A 23,264-nucleotide genomic window follows, 5' to 3' on the forward strand; every position below is an offset into this window, starting at 1 on the left:
GTAATTGAATTTACAAAGAGACGTGATAATTTAATAGCTATGTTTTCCAAAATAATTCTAGTCTGCAAAGGGCCATGATGTAGAAACAGAGGATTACACTTTAAAACTTGTGAATCCCTATAGTCAGGGGAGGACTTGTATTTGTTTTTCTCTTTGTCATTGTTTATGATCCCAATCAATACTAAAATTGGTCCGCTGTCTATTGCTCATGCTGATTTGGTTTGGTCAACCCTAGTTGAAAATGTTCCCCCACATGTCTTTCTTTCAAGCCTAATCCTACGTCCTATATTTATTACATTTCTCTTTGGTGATCTGAAAAATGAGTCCAGGCTCAATATCCTGCAGTCCTAATTCTGCCTACAGGGAGGATATTGCCAGGAAAAACAAATAAACAAAACAAAACAAAAAACTTTTAAGCTCTTTGGCAAATAACAGTTGATTGCCTGTTCATTGACCCTCTAGTTATCATAGCAGGAAGAGAAACAAATGTAGTCTTTGATAGGACTGCCCAATAAAATAAGATATCCAGTTAATTCGAGTTTCAGAACAATATTAAGAAAATGGACTGCTATGTCTTAAATGACCCATGGGACATACTTAGATGAAAATGACAATTATTTATCAAAGTACAAAATTGAATTGAGTGTCTTGACTTTCTGACAATCCTACCCCATATCAATGAGCTTAAGAAAGAGATATTAATCAAATAGCTTCTTGACCAGATATACAATGGCAACTCTACATGTGCAAGGGGTAGGTTCTAGAAAGTTGTTAAGTGTCAATATTCTGGAAATTTGCGTTTACTAAAGGGAAACTGCTGCTTCCTGGAGAAGATGACACACTCAAAGAGAAAGTATAGTTCTGGAAAGAAGTCAACCAGCAGAGGAGATGAAGAAATTGCTATACATGATGAACAAAATCAAGTTTGTAGAAGTCAAGTTCTTTTTTCATAAGTTAAAGACAAATGAAAACCCACGAGGAAAGAAAAAAATTGTGCTTTTCTAAATATATTATATTTAATATATTAAACTGAGTTAAGAAATTAAGTTAAAAACAAGATTTTTATGTTTTTTAAAGCTATAATTCCTATAAGATTTCAGGCCAACTTCTTCTTTTCTTTCTTTCTTTCTTTCTTTCTTTCTTCTTTCTTTCTTTCTTTGTTTCTTTCTTTCTCTCTTTTTTTAGACAAGGTTTTCCTGTGTATCTTTGGCTGTCCTGAAACTCACTTTGTAGACCAGGCTGGCCTCAAACTCACAGAGACCCCCTGCCTCTGCCTCCCTGAGTGCTGGGATTAAAGACATATGCCACCATGCCCAGCTAAATCCCAACTTCTTAGACATAGCCCTTGTCAACTCTTGTAAACGATCATGACAGAAGTATCTATAGAGTGACTAAAGTAAATCTTATGATGCCTGTAGTACTTCCTTTTCAACATTAAAGGGGCAAAACTGCCATTGTTAACTCTTATTACTCAGTGTTCTCTAAAGACCTCAGCATCCTCTACCAGCCCTCCTAACAGAAGTCCCCTATATATTCACTCAGCAAACTCAGTTCCTGATCTCTGATCATCTCTGGCTGTTTTCCTCAATTGATTACATCCTGTCTTGCTCACAGAGCCCTTAAGAAACTTTGTTTTATTTATCTATGTGTCCTTGCAAATGTGCATTTATGTGCATCGCATACATGCAGGAGCCAACAGAGAAAAGAAGCAGGAATTGAATCCCCTGGAACTGAAGTCACAGGCAGTTGTTAAGTCACCTTGTGGATGCTGGGAATCAAACCCACATCCTCTACAAGAGTAGTAAGCACTTTTTAAAGCCGAGCCATTTCTTTTACGCCCCTCATAAAATACTTTGAAGTGATGTAATTGGATGTGACGTCTTTCCCTCTTTGGCCCTACCATAGCTCACACCTCCAATGCTTGCTACACTGTGCGCATTAAAATAATCTACGGTCTTACCTTGTTAATTTCATCATATTCTTTTGTTAAATGAATAGTATATGTTAATACAAAAGAACAAGCTATTCATAATATGAAACAAATAACTCATTTTTTTTGCCCTTGAGAAAGTGGTAAAACAATTATTGTAAATAAGTAATAGAAACACAATGGTTTAGGTTTAAGAATGAGAAAGCTGTGAACACTTGAATATCTTATAGTAAGGGTCTGAATCATGCTCATGATACAGAGAGAATCTGGTGCCCAAGGCAATGACTAAGATAACTAGAAAGCTTAATATACTCTTAATAACTGCAATTATACATGAGACAAAAATTGCACAGAACAAGTTCAGGAGGCTCACAAAATCATTATACAAGGGGGCATAGAAAGAAACACTTCATAGGTCGGATATTAAGGAGTGACCCATAATATGAGATATTAGTACAAATAGAGACATAAATATAAGAAGAATATACTATAAAACAATGGAGATTTAAAGAGCTTCATGAGTAGTGAGGCTAAAGTATTGCGTTGGAGCCACACTTTAGGGACAAGTATGCCAGTTATTTACCCCTCTCTTCATTCAGTATACGTTTATAGAATTTCACTCATTGTTGTTGCTGTTTTATACTCTGGAGATACAAAGACAGATGAGGGCTCTGTTCTAGATGCTTATATTATAACATGTTTATCGAAGCAATACACACACGAAATACCAGAGAGATACTCAAGCCCCAATGGAAAAAGAAACAAGGTAGTGTACCGGAAAGACATTTGAAACAGTGCTCTTCCGCAAGGTCATTCAGAGAGGGTTTTGTGAGATGTCATAAAGTTTGGTATATGATATTGGATGATAAGAAAGAGTGACTGTTTGGGAGACGGAGAGAAGAACCCAAAATATATAAAGGCAATACAGTGGGAACGGGGTGAACATAATAAACAAGCACAGGCCAGATCATAAAAGTTAAGGGTGAAATTTTTTCCTCGTTGGGAAGAGCTCATGATCTGCTTGCTCCTCATTCTGTAGGTCAAGATAACCCCCATAGGAGAGTAGCATGAAGACTTTATAATGGAGAACGAATGCTCAACTATTAGGAAGAGCATTGGTGGGGGAGCGGGAAAATGGCATAGGCTCATGATGTCTGGAAAGGTTGAGTCTTTCCAGGTGATAGAGTTGGGGGGTGCTATATGGCTAGGAATGGGAGATCTAAGATTGCCTTTAAAGAACTTGTAGCTACATTAGTTTTAACTTGAGAGCAAAGTCCTAATTATAACTACTCTGTAATTAATTGTCAAGACCAATACTTGTTTTTTTCTGCCAACACTGCACTCTAATATTCTCTTACTCTTCTTCTACAGGGATTCTCAGAAACTCTACATAAAGTAATATGTCCATACATACAGGGTGATATAGTGGACAGAGAGTGAGTATCAGTTTCTACTCTGTCATTCAATACTTGAATGACTTAGTCAGTCATTTAAGCCTGTTTTTTTTAATTATTATTATTATGTCAGCTTTAAAATGGGCCCTAATAACAATTCTATCACTTAGCCTCCTACTGCGTAGGGCTGTGGTAAAGATCAAAACTGACAATGCGATTTTTTCTGTCATGCTGTAAAACATTATATAAATAGCAATAGTTTCTGGAGCTATGTTCAGCCTCTGATGAGAACAAAGGAAAGTCACTCAAAACATTGAGCACTCTCTTCAGGTACAATGCCTGAGACTTAAGAGAAAGGATGCTACACTTACCTACATAACAATATAATCACCTCAACTGCACATTACATATTTATCAAATCACTGCCTAAAAATATTTATTAAGGACCTGAAATATGTGAGGGAATGTGGCAGCCAACAGTCCTCCCCCTCTTTGTCATGTTTCTAAGAACCCCACCACTTTTATATTTTTTCCTTTTTTGGACAAATTATACATTTTTTTCCTGTTCATGACAAACCATCTTCAGTCAAGAGCTCCTTGGGTAGTTAATGGAGTCTTGTGATGATCCTTCAAACTCTCCTCTCATTTTACTCTTGATTAAAAGGAAAGCAAGCTCAGGATCTAAGCCCTTGACTGATTTACACTTCAATTTAATTTTTTCCCTTTCTCTTTCCTCTTTCCTTTCCCTGGAAGAAACCTTCCATGTAATTAGGCTCGAAAGCTCTCATCAAACAGTGTGATTTAACTGCAGCATACTGAATGTCTCTTCTAGGCTGCTGGGGCAGAGAGAAAGTAGGAACCCTTAGAAGGACGGTTAAGCCTTGGATGAAGTGGGAGATTCACTGGGGTGATAATTAAGGGAGGGTTGGAGTCTCTTGGCTCCCATGCTGTCTCTACTACTTTAGTGCTGATTGGCTAGTCAAGCTACACTGGAGGCAACCCCAGCCTCTCAGGCCTCAGCAAAACAGGTGACACCTGGATAAGCTCAAGGACCAAGACTGTGGCGCAGGCAGAGGGCTGACGTTAAGATCTGGAAGCGTGTGGGTTTACCTTGGCTTGCCTCTGAGTTGCAAAGTGTGATTGGGGAGCAATTCAAAAACTCCTGGTCTGTTAGTTTCTTCACATGAAAAATAAGTTGATTGGGAAAGGTCTCTAAAGACCTCTTCCAGGTTCAGGACTTGATGACTCCACAAACACAGAGCAGCTTAGGAGCGCAATGGAAGTCCTGCATCAGAGCACCCCTGGAATAGCTCCATATCAGGAGCTCAGGGATCAGTAATCTGGTTGTGGGTCTTTTCCAGGGTAGCCATTATTAAGTTACCTTGGGCAGGAAAATGAAGTGGCGCTATTTCAAGATTGTCTGACTGTTCTCTGTGATAATAATTCTAATAGATATTTAATGGCAAAGAGGGGCTGGGTTACCAATCCCTATACAGACAGAGAAGGGTCCTTTGACATGGAAATAAACTCAATTGAAATAAGAAATACTAGTTATTCCAGGGAGACAAGCTGACTATGGAGGGCTTTCTTGTTCCACGTAAAAAGCTGTCCCCTTCTGAGAATATTGACCCGCAGTCACAACCCTGTGATAATACTTGGCTGATCAATGACATCAGAGCAGAAAGAAGTAGACATGGAAGCATTTCTGCATCTGTAACTCACAGCAGGCTCAGAGCCCTTGTCTGGTCTCTACATTCCCAGGCCACGAGCTAATTAGCATGCTGTCAAGGCATGGCTGCTACATTAATTTCTTTTTTTTTCTGGCTCACATATTCACCCGCATGTGCATATGCACATATATACTGGCTCAAATCAAGAGAAAAAAAAAAGCCTGCCATTCTTGAAATATTCATTTCATTAGTTTTACCCTCATAATTAATGAACTGCTGCCACATATACGATGAGTCAAAAATAGAAGTACATTCAAGGTGATCTAATAAAAGTGAAAATGCAGTTTAGAGATCATCTGACTCTTGCTCATAAGTCCCGATACAAAGATGAAGAGCTAACTCATAGAGATGGCTTTGGCAAGCCACTTAGACTTCATTAGCTCAAATCCTGTCACTTTATAGGGAAACAACACCAACTATGACAGGTTAGTGGTCTGCTTAAAATGGCAAGTTGAGGAGAGAGCCTCTAAAAACTATGGAAACTGTATTTCCTTACAAAAAGCATTCCTTAGAGTGATTTTAAAAAATAAATAGGAGATGTGTCACCAAGGAACTATCTTGTCATGTGATGACCCTTGCCTGGCTATTACATCCTTGATGTATCTGCTATTTGCCAGAGGACAGTGGGTTTACAAAGGCTCTTTAGAAAAGACTTGATAGTGATGAAATAGACTTTTTACCACAGGGAAATGGGTTCAAATGGTCTCAGAACCAGGGACAGGGTCTATGTTTGCATAGATGCCAGACCTAAAGGTTCAGTAGCTATGAGAGGACAAAGGCTTAGTGAATCTTGGGAATTAGCAACTGAGGCTCAATTTCTTTTCTTCCAAAATAGCCATAATTTGTAAGAAATTATGGTATTTACTTTGGGGTAAGGGCTAAGTTAAGTGTCTGGTTAAATATTTGATACAAGGGAGGTGGTGTTGGCTTCTACCTATAAAAGCTTGCACAGTTCTCTCAATATACTCTGAGCCTAGGAAGATCAGGAAAAAAAATGGTTGAAGATTCCATCTTAAAAATACACTTTGAGAACATTTGACTTCCAATAATAATACATAAAAAATTAAATGTTCAAAGTACATGTCTGGATTCAAATTCCTTGGATAACCAACCTGGTTCTGCCATATATGATCAGTCTTGGGCAGCTATCAAAGCTGTGCCTACCTTAAGGACAGCACTTTGAAAATAGGAAAAGAACTGTGCCTCCCTCATAGGAGAATTCAACTAAATATTTTAGGGAACTCTAAGGTGCACTAAATAAATTAAAGGAAAAAAATGTTACAGTATCCTAATAATTAGTAATAACTAAAGTAGGTTCATTGTCAACCTTATAAAAGCAAAGTCGTCCTTTCTTGGAGTTACTTAAGAAGTGTGAATTAATGAAAGTGAATACTCAGAGAAACTCTTGCTTCTTAATAATATGGAGTTAATAGTTTATGAAAAGAGAAGAGAATTGGCACACGCACATACAAACAATTAGGCCTCCAAAAGGTGTAAGATCATTCTGTTACCAAAGTTCCTTAAGATGCATAGTTATCCCAGGACTTAATCCTTTAGCCATCTTTTCTAACTTTTGTTTTTAATAACTAGAGAGCTACTGAAACCAACTTCTCAAATCTGAGATTCTTGCTTTTGTCTGGGAATCTAATCGCTTTTCAGAGCTTTCGGTTTTATTAACACCAGAATTTCAAAGCAGTGGGAGACATTCTATTAGTTATCAATTATAAAGAAGCCCTGGAGCCTTTGCTGCCTGTCACCATTTGCTCACATGACTCTGAAATCCCAGGCTAAATAATAAATGAACTGTGGTGGCACACTTAAAATTTGTAACCAGGGCGATGTCTTTTCATCTGGTGGTGCTGAGGCAAGGTCCAGTCTGCAGAGGATAGTTAATACCTCTTTGCTAGCCATAACCCCTACTCAAAGGAAGCATCCCTGGGGATGTCAGCTCTACCTGGACACTGCTTCAAGGTCCATATGCTCTTCACAGTAAGAGTTCTCTGGGCTACAATTTCGGATTCTGCTAACACGCTCTTTTCACACTGAAGTTCGCTCTGATGCTTTCTTTCTCCTTGTGTAAGCTTCTACAGATAACCAGACCCTCCTAATTCACTCCCCCTTGCCTTTCTGTGACAGCACCAAATGACAGGAAGGAAAAGCAAATAGATGTTAAGTAAAACAGCAGTGCTGTCTTGGTTTAATGCAATGCTCCACCAACCTGCTCCACTGCCTAGCAACCATGGTGGCTCACCCCTAGTTCATTTTCATTTTAATGTGCCACACGGAAAAGCAGCCTAAATATATAGCCCCAGTTCTGAAGCATATAATCTGTAAACTACAGGAACAGGCAGATCATTTCCATTAGTTTCTTGTGTAGCAAAAACCACAATTTGCACCCAAAGCGTGTAATTATATTCAAATCCAAAAAGACTGCCTCGAAAAGAGTTGAAATTCATAGTTTGGGGGAAAGTCACTTGAGAGTACACACAGTGGCTTTGATGTGGGGAATGAGAGGAGTATTTCAAAACAATAAAAGTGAGGGTGAAGAAAACGTAGCTGTGTGCATTCTCGGGGTTCCACATGTACACAGGTGCTAAAAATTTGGTAAACAAAGAATTCAGAATGGAAACTGGGGACATGTCCTTACCAGTAACTTGTCATGACTTCTAAGTACAGAGCAATGGCAGGGACATGAAAGTGTTGCTACCTTCTTGCTCTCTGTCCAGTGAGACTCCGCCAGAGTGGGGTGGTGTCTACCAATAAACAACCCCTTGAATTATAGCACTTTCTCATACAAGTGTCCTTCCCTAGGCAAAACTTTCAACAGAGCCCTAAACTTCCGAGCACAAAGCTGGACCCCTCTTAGAAAGATTACATGACGGATTTCTTTTAGCATAAGACCAGGAATGTTCAAAGTAGGCAGAAAGCACACCTGTAGAATTTCACCCGGTTAGGGAGGGGACTGTGGTACAGAAAGAGAGAAGGTTGCAGTTACAGCCTCAAAGGACTGAGCATTTGACCTCATCTATTGTAATTTGGGAAGAAAGGAAACTTGAACTCCTATTGTTGGGCCTCTCACAGTTTCTGACACTGGAGGAACATCCGTAGCTGAATCCTTCCTTTGCATACATGGAAAACCAAGTCCGTAGACCCTAGAGTTCTAAGAGAGTGGACCACTTACATCTGAGATGGTCCATACCTCCCTCTCCCATTGCCTCTCATCTATGTAGGCATCCATCTTCTAGTATAAGGAGTGGACAATGTGGCATCAACCACATCCTTAGGTTCAAATGGACTCAGGCAAGCTGAAATGTCTGAGCATTTATTATCAACTGTGCACTCGCAGACAGTTTCAGATATGTGTCGATTCATTGTTCTGAAGACTTCAACAGCATGCCTGCTCTATCCCTCACAAAAAGATTCATGTGGGCTTCTTTCTCCTTCTTGAGATGACTATGTAATGCAGCAGAAACCCCAACAGCTATGTGATTAGAATTGGGGTTGAATCTTGGTGTTATCACCCGATTACTTTGGTTAAGTCACTTAACCTCTCTGGGGCTCAGTGTTCTCAATTGTAAAATAATACCCACTAAATTAATGCCAGGGGCTTGTCTGGACTCAATGCACCCATGCACAGAAAATATCCGAAGGTATTTGACACACAGGAGGTGTGCATGACGCATGGGTATGATTCAAACAAGTCTCTCTCAAAATGTGGACTACAAGCAGACATAAATGCTTGCTCTCTATAAACTCTGCTGCTCTGCCTCCTGCCCTGATGTGGCTAAACACAGCAGCATGTTCTAAACACAGAACATAACTCCAGGCTTTGTAGTAACCAGTGTGCTTAAACAACACCTTCATTCTTCCCATGTCAGTATTACTATGTCAAGTTGGTCTTCAGGCTTTCTTTAAACAGATGTAACATTTTCTTTACAGTGTGCTTCTCTTTACATAGGCTGCTTCAGGGGAAACCTGGATAGTGGCTTTGGCAAAATTATGACAATTAAGAAAATGGGCCTCTAGCCCAATAACATACCAGTGTTAAGACAGGCTTAAGGCACACCAGAGTGTGTCTTAAAGATACAGGAGTTGGAGAATCATTCAGTACTCATGTTCAACAGCACTGGGGGAGATTGCCTCACTCAAGATTTTCAGGAGGTGAGAATACGATATTTTATTTTTCCAGCTACAAAACTAAAAGACAGAAGCAGCACATGCCACAAGGAAGAAGGAAGAGAAAGAGTTAAAAGATCAGGACAGTCAGTCATAAAGACTGAGACACAGGACATTCAACTCTAAAGCATGTCCTTGAGTGATCTCACCCTACCTAATACCCCACTATCCATTTGAACTCCATTCCAATTCACCACTGAGATCACCATTAGCACCTGTTCTCATGAGTCTCTTAAAAGAAGTATCTGAAGACAGGGAAGAAGAACCAAGGAGAGGAGGAAGGGAAGGAAGGAAGGGAATGGATGGAAGGAACTAAGAAAGGAGGGAAGGAAGGAAGGAAGGAAGGAAGGGAGGGAGGGAGGGAGGGAGGGAGGGAGGGAGGGAGGAAATTATTTTCCATAAGAACTGAACATCTTGCTTCAAATATATAGCAACTTTACAATGTACAATATGGTTTCTTAGTCATTTCTTTGGAGCGTTATGACTGATAAAGTAGTCAGGCTACAACATTTATATTTAGAAATAAATTGTCATAAAAGCCAAGAAATGAAGTGATCCTTTCTAAATTTTAAAAGTGAGCATATTCATCTTCTGTCAAAAGATAATTATTTACATGTAGTTGATCTAATTTTTCTTGTTTAATAATGAAAACTAAGGAGTTAGTGGTGGGTGGGTATCAGGCAAGGAGAGGTCATAAGGATGTCAGTGGGGCAGGGGTCTGAGGATGTAGCTTAGAAGGGCAACAGGTCTGGGTGAGAAAGCCTCAGGGTGACATTAGACCGTGTCCACAGCCTGTGTCCGCAGTGAGACAGACTTAGTCCTATGGACATCAGTATCCTGACTCAGGCCCAGAAGCTCTGCCAAGAAGGCAAATAGAGCCTTAGTAAACCCGCTGTCTTTGTTTTCACCACTTCGACAAATCGGATTTTTCCTCTTGAGGTGCCATCTTAGGATTTGGTAAATTGCTATCATTGTCACCGAGGGTTTACTTGTTTATTCTGAGTTTAACAGACTCCCTGAATTCACTGAACAGTAAGCTGTACAGGTATAGCGATGACTAAGCTTCACCCTGGGTACCTTTCGCTGTCTCCTCATAGTGTGTATATGGAAGCCCCACTCATCAGAGTCAGAACCTGTAAAGAGGCAGGTGACAATAAAATAAAGCCATTAGGGTGGGCCTAGTGTAGTCTAATGGGTCTTCAGGAGAAGGAAGAACAGGAAAACTGAATACACCAAGAATGACGTACACAGAGAAAAGGAGAGAAGCTGAGATGGAGACCTAATGGAGAAATGGTCATCTCTAAACCACAGAGAGGGCTCGGCAGAACAAGCCTGTTGGTGCGCTGACCTTCAACTTTTTGCCTTCGGAACTCTCACAAAACGAATGTCTGGTTGTTTAAAGAAACCAGAGTGTGGTTCTTTGCGACGGCAACTATAGGAAACAAAGATTAGATAGAAGTTCCTTGATTACCTTCAGGGAGTCGTGTCTCTCCCAGGTTACCTAGGGGCCCTGAGAAGAAAACTTTCTGAAATCTGATGGTACCTATGCTAGATTCAAATTCTGATATAGAGGAATAAAATTGTTACCACTGAATTCTATGCATCAGCAAGTCAGTCAAGGGCTTTATTTTCAATGTTCGCAGTTTTTCCTCTCCTCTGCCTGTGAAAAACTAGCCCCCACCTCCAGCATACACAGAGGCAATAATCAGGCCTTAACCACTCTGAGGAGTGGATGGGTGGTGGGGTAGGGGAAGTGGAGGAGCAAGAGGAGAAGAGAGAAGGGGAATTGGGGATAGGCATGTAAAAAAATAAAAAAAAATAATTAATAATTAACAGTCCTGAAGAGATTTATACTATGATATTATAATCTCTCTCTAAAATCTTTCCAGAGCAGGCTAATCTCCAAGCCCACCACTTACCAGTACACTTTAGAGAAGACAGACAATGCATGCTGAGGACAGAAGAGAAACCGATTTAATTAATTCATCACCAAGGCCAAAGACGTATAAATCCTCTCGTTTTATCTGTCAACCAACACTCTGAATTATTCAGTGTTCCCAGTCTCACGAAGGAAGGCAGAGAGAAAGTGGTTAGGAAAGTAGCTACTGAGCAGAAGGGACTCAGCTGAGGAGCGCAGAACCAGTCCAACCCCAGACAAACTTTAGTTCCTGGGTCTCATTCGAGACTCCTGGCTCCTGTGCCACCAGGGAGGCCACCACCTCTTCTGCTGAGATGGTTTGGAAAAGCACAAGACCATATGGGTAATGAAGATAAGAAAACAAATACGCTTTGCCGATTGGTATGCTGTCTCCCGCTACACCGCCAAGCGCTTTGACAACTAGGTTGTTTAATGGTGGAAACAAAGCATACGATGGAAAAATAAACATGAAGGGATAGTTTGGGTAATGGGAGAATGAAAATATGAACCTTATAAGGACATTTAGATTTTATATGAAGTATTTGACTTCCTCTCCGGGGTGCTACCTTCCCTCTGAACTTTTAATACACAGAAGCAGTTGTCTTCCATAGTGATGAAGGTAGTTACTGAACCACGCTAAGTTGAACGCCATGGTGTCTTATTAACTTATGTGTATTTTATAGATAGGACAAAGCGTGGACCATTGTTACTGTTCTGTGTCACCTGAGTGACCACTGGGTAGATCACAGGAAAGGGGATGGAGAGCCTATGAGAAGAAACTGAACAAGGAGGAAAAGGAGATTAGATTTCAATTTTTAAGGGGCTCATTCTGTCTTGAAATCCTAACCCAAGACTATTTGGGAAACCTTAGTAGTCTTCTCTCCCTATTTCACAAGTGATCTCAGCATCACTTAGGCTGCCCTGGACTATAGACTTCAGACAAATCTATAGCATAATCAATATTTTAAAGATTACCTCCAAGCAAGGATAAGAGCATGGGTAAAAACTACCAACTGTTTAGAGGGTTTCTGTTTTTCCCATCTGTCTTAGTGAGAATCTCACTACAGGGCAGGGGAGTGGGGGAAAGGATGGCTGTTGGTTAGCAGGAGCTTTGAGGATTTAGGGCTTCTCAGAAAGTTAGGCAAAGGATGAAATATAGTGCTTTAAAATAATTTTCTTGCCTCAAAGAAGGTTCTTGGATTCAAGACTCTAGCTTTTTTATGCCTGCTGTGACCTGCACCTAAACCATATTTTGTAAAACAATTCCTAACCAAATCTTGGTCATGAACTAGAAGAAAGTCAGTGTATTTCAGACAAGAATAGGAAGCAGACATCACTGGAAAGCTCTGGGGAGTCCTTTTGGTCTTCTTAGTAAGAGAGGCTCTAAGTCACAGCTGGGGTGCACAGAAGGGAACCAAGGTTGGGATTTCTTGGTAATTGCTACTTCCCTTGATCTCAATCTCAAAAACATTAATTAGATATAAAAGCCATCTACTTAGTATCAATACATTCACTCTCCAAGTCCCAAATCAGTGGGATGGGATTACTGAGAGAGGACAACCAAGAGTAGAATTCATAAACTCGCTTATCTTAACCAGGGCAGACCCTGGGATTCGGTGTATCCTGCAGCTCTGCTGAATAGAGCGGCTTGTGAGTGGTCTCTGGCCATTTCTTTATTCTCTTCTTGTCTATCAACCTGAATCTTATCAGTTGCCAGATAACGAGAAATTGGAATGAACACCAGTCAAAAGGGGTTAGAGAAAACCGAAGCACCAATCTTTGCATAGAGAAGGTAGAAAAAAAAATTAAATTTAACCTGCATAACAATTGGCCCTTTGGGAAGGGAGATAGGGGGTGAATAAGACAGAGAAAGTGGAGGAAGAAATTAGAAACCTTTCAAGTGCTCTGTTCTGCAAATTCCATCACTTACTACTAGTAGCCGCTTTTAACTGTTTACATCTTGAACAACTACAACAATATATGTACATATGGAAAGATCCTGGTTGCCTCTAACCTCTAACTAATGCATAATCTTCATCTCCCTGGTGATCATTTACACTAATTAGCAAAATTTAGCTAATTATCGCCCGACGTTTCTGTGTTTAATTATGGCTATTAGTAATAGTCTGTCTGGCTCCCCTCGTCTCAGCCCCCACCCTAGTCTGTCCCTTTCTTAGGATATGCGTTTTCTGTTTAATGAAATTGCCTTTTTATGTGAGTATGTCGATATAGCTCTTGTCCAGGCTTCTGTGGTTTCCCTTGTTTGTTCTGTCTTGTTTTAGAGAGTACAGCCGACCCAACAGAAGTCAGAGGAAAAAAACAGCAACCAGGTTAGAAGCCGCTTTTGGGAATTCTCTCAATGCCACCAACCAACCTCTTCGACCAAACCTTACACTCTGTGAGCTGCTAGACAATTCCACTGCATGTGCTTTGAACAGAGAGAAAGCACCAGCATGCGCTGGCATTCTCTCAATGTGTTTCCACTTAAAACGACAGACAGCTTGGAGCAGGAGCCCCGGGCTAGGAGGCAGTGGAAAGAATTACTTTTCTAATGGGGGTCTGCATGCCTCAAAATACAAGCCACAGCAGGGCCCCTAGAGAGGTTCTTAGCACAGCTCAGTGGAGGGCTCCTCATGCGTTCCCTCTGCCTTTCCTTTCCCCATTCCCCTCATCATGAGAGTGGAGCGCATAGTAAACACTTCTTGGAACAATTTACTACAGCAAGCTCCTGCCTTCGCTGCAGACACCAGCCTTTGAGAGGGAGCCTATTCAGCGCTGGGTCTATTCTGATGAACTGTAGGTCTCTTCCTTCAATAACTATGATGCAAAGAGGGTTGTCTGAAGCAAAATATATCATACGTGGCTTGTGCGAACCAGCCCATTCATACTGACTTTAATTGAATGATTATCTGCATGAATTGAGAATCAAAGTTGCTATAATTTACAGGCATAAATAAAACACGGCCTTAGCCTTATCTGACATATCGCTTTGTCTCTCATAGTTAGCACTATTAGGCATGCTGTTTAAGGGATAACTACTCTCCAGCAAACATAACAGAAAAAAATATATAGCTTCCAAACTGAGTAGTAACAGCCACTGGCTGTTGAGTATATTTTCTGCTGTCTTTGACTCGGTTGTTCTCCCCAGACCATTACCACACAGGTAACTTTATAGCAGTTTCATCAGCTCCAGGCTCCTGCCTCAAGGACCTGCTGTCTGCTATTTCTTCCCAACTATCCCCCAGACAAAAGCGGAGAAAGGAAGGGTGAATGCAAGGTGAATGAATGACTTCTCAATGTGCAGCATCACTGGGACTTGTCTGACTGAGTTGCCTGCCACCAAGGGGTGGGAGAAACAAGGTGGCAAAGGGTAGAGAGTGTGTTTGCAGTGCCATGAATCGGGGTAGCAAGGGGAGAAGAACCTTTTATTGGAAAGTGGGTGGCTGAGAGCAAACAGCATTCGCCAGTAAGAAAAAGTGACAGTTTTTTTTCCCCTTATGCACATTGGAACCTTCTCATCATTTTAAATTGAATTTTCCTGCTGTTCCCACCCTTGACCCTACCAGAAAGACGACTGGATTAAGGATTAGCAATGCCCCAATAAAAGATAAAGAGCAGAGAGACCCACCGTGCCCTCCTCGAAGGGAAACAGGGGAGCGATAGATAGATATAGGCACAGAGTGGTGCTTGCTGCCGTGGAAATGATGCTCGTGCTGAGAGTGAGATCCCGGAGAGGAGGAAGAAGAGGAGGAGGCTACATTAGAAGAACTCCACACAGAGCTGATGATACATCCCCAAAAGAGGGACCAGATCCCAAGCGTCCAGGCCGGCCGGCGAGGAGGGCTCCGTCTTGCATGGATTCTCAGGTGCATGGTCAACGCACTGGACCACTCAAGATGGGCAGTTTAAATTCCAGCCAGTGAGCAATAGCGAAGTTCATGATGCCCAGGGGCCCATCATAGCAGGAAGAAGAGTTGTCCAATTTGGGGATGGGAGAAGCAATAAGGGCTTGCGGGGCAATGGTGAATCTGTTTAAAAGGAAAAAGGAAAAAAGAAAGAAACTGCAAAAAGAAGCTGAATTTAAAAAAAAAAAAAAAGATAAGGCAGAACCTTTCTTTTTTCCCCCCTGGAGGGGGAATTTAGGATGCGAGAGTCGACCCAGGCACAGCAAACCTCCTGGAGAGCTCCGGCTTGTCACACATTTCAGGGAAGGACCCGAGAGACTTCTTCCTGCTCTCTAGGTGCCTCAAGTCCGAGGTTTTAACTGCATACTCTGGAAAGCCACGCGGGGAAAGGTGGAAACGAAGGAAAAAGACAAAGCAGGAAAACCCAAGTAGGTTCACGCTAGTTTATCCCAACATCCAAGGAGTTTTGACATTTTTTTTTTCCTTTCTTGTTTCGACTTCCAAGCGATGCAATGCAGAACTGCCAGGCAAAAGGGGGCTGCAGGTGGAAGAGTTCTTTTGCTCCCGGGCTCCCGGGAGTCTCCGTGGAAGGGCGCGGAGGCTGTTAACCCTGAGCGTCCTGGATGAGCCGCCACAGTAAAGCCGCCTCAGTCCTGGGATCCCAACGGGTTGAAAAAGCAGCCAGCAGCAGCAGCCAGAGAAAGATTAGATCAAGAAGGACCAGAGGGAAAGAAACAGCACTGAGCTAGCCACCCAAACCAGGGGGTAGGAGATGGAGAGGAGCAGGGTGGGCTCAACCAGAGAGAGCGCTAGAGGAGGTGGCCCACAGGCAGCGGAGGTGGCCAGGAGGTGCGGGCGCCTGCAAAGTGCGCGCAACTGGGCAGGCACAGGTGAAGTGAAGCAAGGAGTTGGGGAGCCAAATTCACAAATGGGCAAGTCATATGCAAATAGCGCGCTCGAGAGAGCAAATCAGTGCAGCCCGTGTCCTCTGCCGAGGGACTGGCTGGCTCCGGAGGAGGGAGGGGTGGAGCCGCCCGGCATCCTGGCCCTTCCCATTCAAGTGTACGCTAGCTGGCTAGCCCCTTGCTCTCACGCACTGGCGCGTTCCAGGCGGTGCTTTCTCGCCTCACTCTTCCTCGGTCCCACCCTGCCGTGCGTGCACGCCGGAGACCCACAGGCCTCCGTTGCTGTTCCTCCTGCCTCCTGTCTGCATCTCCCTTCCTGCTCCTCTCCCAGGATCCTTAAAACCAAACTCGGCGATCAAGGTGCTGTGAAGGTTTTGGAAGGAAGGCAACAGCACAGCCCAAGTATTCCTAAACCAAAATAAACCCGAAGTCTGCAGGCACACTGGACTGCCTGAGGTAGGCGCTCAGCTTTTCTTGCTGTGCCTGGGGCAGCCACTCTCCAGTGCGTGTCTCTGCTGAGATGGAACAGGAGATCCGAGACAGCACTTCTGGGACAACAGATAGGCGAAAGAATCCGTGTTATTGCTCTCCGAAGTAAAGGTTAGAGGGTGGGTGGCTCACGGACTCTGTAGGGTGAAGGGTTAGGTGGCTGCCAGTCTGCCCTACGAGGTGGCTTCCACCCCACCTTAGACAGAATACTCTTGGAATTCAGGATCCAGAGGCTAGTGTCTTCAAATTAAAAGACAGTAAAGTAGGCGTGCAAAGGAAGGAGTGGCTGGCCAGTTCCTGACTTGCTCCGAACATGCTGTTTCAGGCAGGTGGATTCTTCCTTGCGCTGGGCATCAGAGACTGCTAGCTAAATCTTCTGGGTAGGGCATGCGAGTAGGGGGCGGGGAGCGGTGGTGGCAGGGGGTAAGAAGGGAGGGGTTTGGAAAGAGGAAGTGCAGGAGTGGATGGGGTGTGCAGCTCCTGTCAGGGCCATCTGTGACTCCAGGAGGGACTGGCCCAGAGCCCTTTCAGGAAACGATGACACTATCTCTCCACTATTTCCACTCCCTCCGCTGAGTGGGAGCAAAGGCACACTAGAGGAGCGCCCTTCCCAGGCAGGTCCTTACTGTCTGAGCCTTGCTAGCAGTGACTGCACTTCCGTTCTGAGGAAAGTAGGGGCAGACACACACACACACACACACACACACACACACACACACCCAGCAACTTGTATTCAGGAACACCACTGCAAAAGTCGATATAGGATGAAGGGGTGCCCAAACCTCCTCTGTAAGGTGTGGCTGATGCCTCCCTCCTTGGGATGCTGGGAGTTTTAAATGGGAAAATATAGAGTACCTCTGGCGTAGGACCTGACCATTGGTAACAGCACTCCCTGATCTCTAGAAAACGAAGCTGAACCTTGAGAAGGTTAGGTCCACAGTTAGGGTCTTGTGCTATTATTGGCAAAGTCAAGAAAAAAAAAGATCTTAAGCATTATTCCCTAGAGTTCACAATAATTCTTAGTCTTGTCAGCTGCCTTTTGATTTAGTTCCCCCAGAGGATTCCTGTTGCTCTTTAAACTTGCTCTGACTCTGTTCCAAGGCCTCAAAAGGACATAGATGACGAGGTTTTTAATGTATTCGCCAGTTCCATCAACTAGATGTTCCTGACTCACTTCCTCTGTTCCCCAAGACCTTCTTTATGCTGCCTGAATGTAGATATTTACCAACCCAAGCCTGTTAGGGCTTTACTGAACCTTCTTATGGGGGAGGTTTCCCTCAACATTGTCAGGGGCATTTGCCAAGTCATTTCCTCCAGAGTGTCTTTCAGCCTACCACTTAGGATAGACATTGCCACCCCTGGTGGCCATTCTACTCTGGTCGTCCTGATTTGTTTCCTTCACAGCATTGTTGACTTGGAGACGTTGATTCATTTGTTCCTGGTCTGTATCATTAAAGGAAAATTGGTAAGAAAATGGCAGAGCCTTTGTCCTCCCGTCTGCTGCATCCTCTGCATGCAGCACATGGGTAGCAAGTAGCAGCATCTCAGTGGATGTCTGCTGAGTAAATGAACCCAGTGAGCCAATTGCCAACTAAGTCTTAAAACCTATTAGCTCCCACACTAAGAGTTTTCGCTGACCCATTTATCTGACTTCAGTGACACTGATCTAACAAAGACAACCCATCTGGAGTTGATTTCTGGAACTTTTAGCCATCTCACCATCGCCTTCTTTTGCAAGTTGGCACTGGATACTGAAGATTGTTTTGACTCATCTCAGGGAAGCAAGAGATGCCTAGATGGACATTCCAGTTAGTTCTCGGCCAGGCTATAAAGAGAAACTAAACCCTTGATGCAGAAAGAAATCTGCAAACACTGCTGGTGTGTTATGTCTGGAAGTATTCATTCTATGTCTCATTCTTATAACTTATTTATTTACTACTCACAAAATGTCAGAAGAAGCAGCTGTGGGTTCCTTTATGAGCATTGTTGAGTAGGGAGAAGGCTAATCAGATAAGAAATCCAAGACTGCTTTCTGTTGCCTCTACTCCAAAGAGCTAAGCCACCGTCATTCTGATAAACTACATACCCCTCTCCAATTTAATACACTATTAATTTTTTCGTATGTCTCCCATCCCTGCCTCTGGTCAGCACATTCTTCTGTGTATGTCTTTTCTACCTCCCGTTCTTTTCAGTCTATTGCAGTTTATAGTAGGCCGACATATATTGAGAATTTTATCTCTGGCAATATGTTGATATGTTCTAAATCCCCCCCCAACAGCTAGAATCCCAGAAAAATACTCATCACTGCACACCACAGGTGCTCCTTTTTCTCCCTTCATGCTGTCCCCTAGTGGGCCCCTTTATTTGGAATCCCAGACACGTGAAACAGAAGGAGAAGGGAGTCCATGTTTAAGATGGAAAAGGAGAAATATTGAAGATTTGATGCTCACCAAAGATATAAAGCAGAATAATTTCATAGGAATGATCCATTTTGGCCCCCTGTGTATATTGCTTCATGAAACCCAGATGGAGCTCTGCAAAATCTTGCATTTCTGAATGGAATATGGTGTGTAAGTCCCTGTTGTAGATGAGGCAGGAGCTGCTTTTCTCGGGTACATTAGGTTCCAGAGTTTGCCATCATAGACTTCTTCACCTGGCTCCTTGACTTTCCTCTCCCTTCTCTTCTTAGGAGACTGTCCAGATGGAAAGGAAGAAAGTCTTTGCTTTTAATTCTCTACTTTGTTTTGTTCATCACCTCAGCTTCCAAGCAGTAGGGAAAAAAAAATCTGTTGGCTTCTAAAATAAGCCTCCTACTTGTATTTTTCAGTGTGTCGGGCGTCAGGAACCTGATGTGATGTTGCCTTGTCCATCGTCCCTCACGGCGCATTTTATCTCTGCACAGTCCTCTTCTCACTTGGATAGACTCTGATGTACCACTTCGCTGTCAGCAGGAGATACCTGTCAAGTTCGCCGCTGCAGGCGCATCTAATGTGATTGCGGACTTAGAAAGACCAGAAAGCATGAGCCCACAGTCTGCCTGTGTGAGACCGGAGCCATTAGGTGAAGATGCACTTTTTCCAAAACTAAACAGTAGGAATCCTTACTTGCTGTCTCTACACAGCTCCAGTAGGCAGTTCAAGAGGAGAAAAAACACAAACAGCACCCTCCCCCAACTAAACTCTCATAATGTATAGTGAAATAAAAGTCCTGGAGAAATACAGGTAACTGTTAGCATGGCTATAAATATATCCAAGGGTTCTTCTAGTGACACCATAAAGCAGTCGAACATTGCTTTATTATATGCCGGGAGATTTATTTATAGCCACATAATTCATTCTTCCGTTCATTTATTTAAGAAAGTCATCCAAGAGAAAAAAAAAAGCCAATTTTGAGTATGTTTCCCTTTGGGGAGTATAAAAAAAGAAAGCTTTTTCTTTTTTTTTCTTTTAAATATCATTCCTACATGAAATTGATTTAAATGAAAAAGACAGTAGCTCTTTGTATTAATGTATAGATCAGGATGCTTAGATTGCTCTGGTATTTTTTTTTAACCTTTTATTGTTGAGAACATAGATTTAATTGTTAAGAATATACCGTTTATTGTTGCGAATTTTATACATGAATAGAATATGTTTCGTCTGTGGCCATACTACCCTGAACAGGCCTGATCTCCTCTGCCTGTTTCTTATAAACATTATCATTCCCTTGTCCTCCTTGTGGCTGCAGGAGGAATATCAGGCTTTTAAATGCCGAGCCAAACCTCTTTTACATTTCCAGATCTTCTGGATTTGATCAATGGGGCTGGGAAATTGATAGCATTCAAAGTTTTATATATCTCTTTAGGGGAAAGCATGAAAAGTCCCTTAGCTAGTTGCACTTGAGATCTAAATGAAAAAATAATAATTTATTAAATAGTTATTATTATGATCATTATTTACTTTTCCTCAAATACAGGGTCCAGTTCTTCCTACAGAGGTCGGGCATACAAAACGTGTTAGTCTGTACTAACCAGCTACTAGCTATCCCTGATCCAAACTTCTCATTATCACTGTTAAAACCTCTATCCAGTTTTGAGGAATTAAACAAAGTGAATTTTTGTTAGACGGAAACAATACTTTTTGTGTAGTACTAAAGCCTTGCACATGGTAAGCAAACACTCTGCTCTTGAGCTCCCAACCCAAGGCAGTCATTCATTTACATATTTATAGGGTATATCACCCAATCAAAGGGTTAGAGGGCATCTTGAGATTTCACAGTTTTGGATGTTGGGCTGTGCTGCTTGGCAGCCCAAGATCAAATCCTAATTATTGTTGCTGTATAAGCCTTGAGACGATCTTTGGTCAGTTTCTGGTTTACCCTTTCTGTTTTAAAATGACAATACTCATAAAAACTCTCTGTAGATTCAAACAGCTAATACCTGTGCAGTATTTATCAACAGTGTCTGACCTACAGAAAATGATCAGTGTCAATAATCATGATGAATGTAATAACTCTTCTTGTTTTCTCCAGGACACTCCTTAGAAGTTATCCCCTCAGCTAGCACCTCTTTGCTGTTTACACAGAGCTCCCAGGGAGCAGCCTCAGCAACCCCAAAATGCAGATGGAAATTCTCTACAGGTGCTTTCAGCATGCTGACTTGTCCGTGTACACCTTTGGTAGGAAAAAGACTGGCTCCATCACATTCTTCTACATCTGTCCTTCAAGTCAGCTTTGAACTGATAAAGCTGATAGTCAGTCCCAGAACCAGATAACACCAGCTTTCGAAGCCCAACATGGTTCTGTCATTATTCTCCACCCAAGGATGGGGACTGACAGGATCTCAGTTGGCCTTCGGATCTGGAAAGAGTCTTCTGGCCCTTTTCTTTCATTTTCTCACTGTCTTCTCTCAAAGTCACAATAAGTTCTAATTAATCGGCCCTTTCCCTGAAAGGTGTACGTTGCTAATCCTTATTAATCTCCATTGACTTCAGGAAGAATTTCGCTATCGTTTAATAGTCTTTTTAAAATGTTGATAAGTCAACCTCTGAACTAGGTTCTACTCAATATAGAAAGAAGCCACAGTCCTTGGTCATCACTGCAGGGAATCCGTTTCTTTACTCTGTGAATGTTAAATATACGTCTGCTAGGACAGAATGCTGTGTTAAATCCAAAAGACCCAGTGAGGAAGAGTGTTTGGGGCTTAGGAAGCAAATGCTTCAAAAAGATAAACACCCAGGGAACTCCCTGAAAAATCATACCATATAGCCCACAGCAATTGGGAGATTAGAGGTGTAAACCAGGTACACATACTAGATAATGGAATTAATCTAACTTGGTGAGCAAAAGAAGACCCTGTGTGGATTCACAGATAAGGTAACACATGCATGAAAAATTGGAGGACTGCTGTCTACATCCTGTGCGTTACTGTTTGACCCTGAGCAACTTTTAACTTTCTGAACTTGCTTCCTCAACAGGAGAATAATTAATAATTGAATCAGAGGACATTTTAGTATCCAAAGAAAACATACATTCAAAGAAATAATTGTACATTAATGTTCACTATATGAATTTAACCTAGAATGAGTGGAAATTGCAAAGAGGGCTTTAAAATAAGGAAGTTATTAATATAGAGTGTAGTCATCTACCTACAACTCACCAGAGGCAAACTCCCCGGATGTTAATTGTCCTGCCTGGGAAACTCAGGAAGGAGTCAATATTTTCATTCTATGAACAAGATGAATATGACATAGGATAATGAAAGACAAGAAAAGGGAAGGAGAAAACAGGATGGAGAAATTGCAAAGAGACATGAAGGAACCACACAGGAAACACATACATCCACAGTCTCACTCTTTATTTCTAATGCCTGTGTTGCTGCATTAAGAGTTGTTAAGAAAATGCTATAATGATTCAAAAGAGTCATACTGTCACTTACTCACCTTACGTTTGCTGATTTATTCTGTTATTTTTCATGTATCTGTAGAAATAGGCTTGTTCAAGTATTCTACCCCCTCTCCATTCTATGAAGAGTACATAATCTAAGAGAGGCAGGGATCTAAATAAAGTCATTAAATCATTAAAGTTTTTCTGAATTTTTTTTCAAAAACAATCTCAGTAGTAGAGTGCCTGCCTCTCATAGATGAGGTCTTAGGATCAAATCCAAGAACTACCAAACCAACACACACACACACACAAAGAGAGGGAGAGAGAAACAGACACACACACACACACACACGCGCACACATACACACACACACACACAGAGAGAGAGAGAGAGAGAGAGAGAGAATAACAGAGACAGACAGTTAAGTGGTGTGTTTCTATTGATTTAATAGCCTTAAATTCATGTAACAGAAAATTCTTGAAGGCACATGGAATGAACAAACTCCCTCACAGGAGGAACAGTGCAATCTGAGAAGCTTTGGAAATGTTTCCAGGATGGTTAAGAAGGGCATGGCTCAGTGACAGTAAGGATTTAGCACATCTCAGAGCTGTTAGGGAAGTTGGGGGCTGGGTACAGAGATGAGAGTTTATATCAGAGATAGAACAGGCTGTTCTTAAAATAGATGGAACAGCACTGATATAATATTTTAGTATCAATGATATCTGTGTTTTCAGATCTCCTGCTTCCAATCTGGACAGGCAGAATTAGCTGGTCTTTTCTATCATCCCACAGCACTGTTCAGTTAACACTTGTCACAGACTGTTGTGATCAGTTCGTTTATAGCTTGGCACCCTATGTGATTCATAGAAACATGATGTATTAAACACTTTAGACTTTAGAGGCAGACTGTTTAAGTTCTAGGGTTAAACAACATAAGTCTGTGTTTCTTTTCCT

At 42.0% G+C, this 23,264-nt stretch overlaps 1 protein-coding gene across 50 annotated transcripts in view; it reads right to left on the minus strand.

Annotated features, from left to right (window-relative positions):
- Positions 1-23,264, minus strand: part of Nrxn3 (neurexin 3) — a 1,550,418-nt gene that overhangs the window by 501,746 nt on the left and 1,025,408 nt on the right. For 2 of the 50 annotated variants that reach the window (XM_075948207.1, XM_075948219.1), the window contains exon 1: positions 14,777-15,955. The exons of 47 other annotated variants lie outside the window; for them this stretch is intronic. In XM_075948207.1, the coding sequence (XP_075804322.1) occupies positions 14,777-15,020 (244 nt within the window). In that variant the 5' untranslated portion in view covers positions 15,021-15,955. Of the gene's footprint in view, positions 1-14,776; positions 16,055-23,264 lie in introns of those variants that run through there. One more of the 50 variants, XM_075948208.1, reaches the window with a different exon arrangement.

The sequence above is a fragment of the Microtus pennsylvanicus genome, chromosome 14 (assembly GCF_037038515.1).
Source record: "Microtus pennsylvanicus isolate mMicPen1 chromosome 14, mMicPen1.hap1, whole genome shotgun sequence".
NCBI lineage: Eukaryota > Metazoa > Chordata > Mammalia > Rodentia > Cricetidae > Microtus > Microtus pennsylvanicus.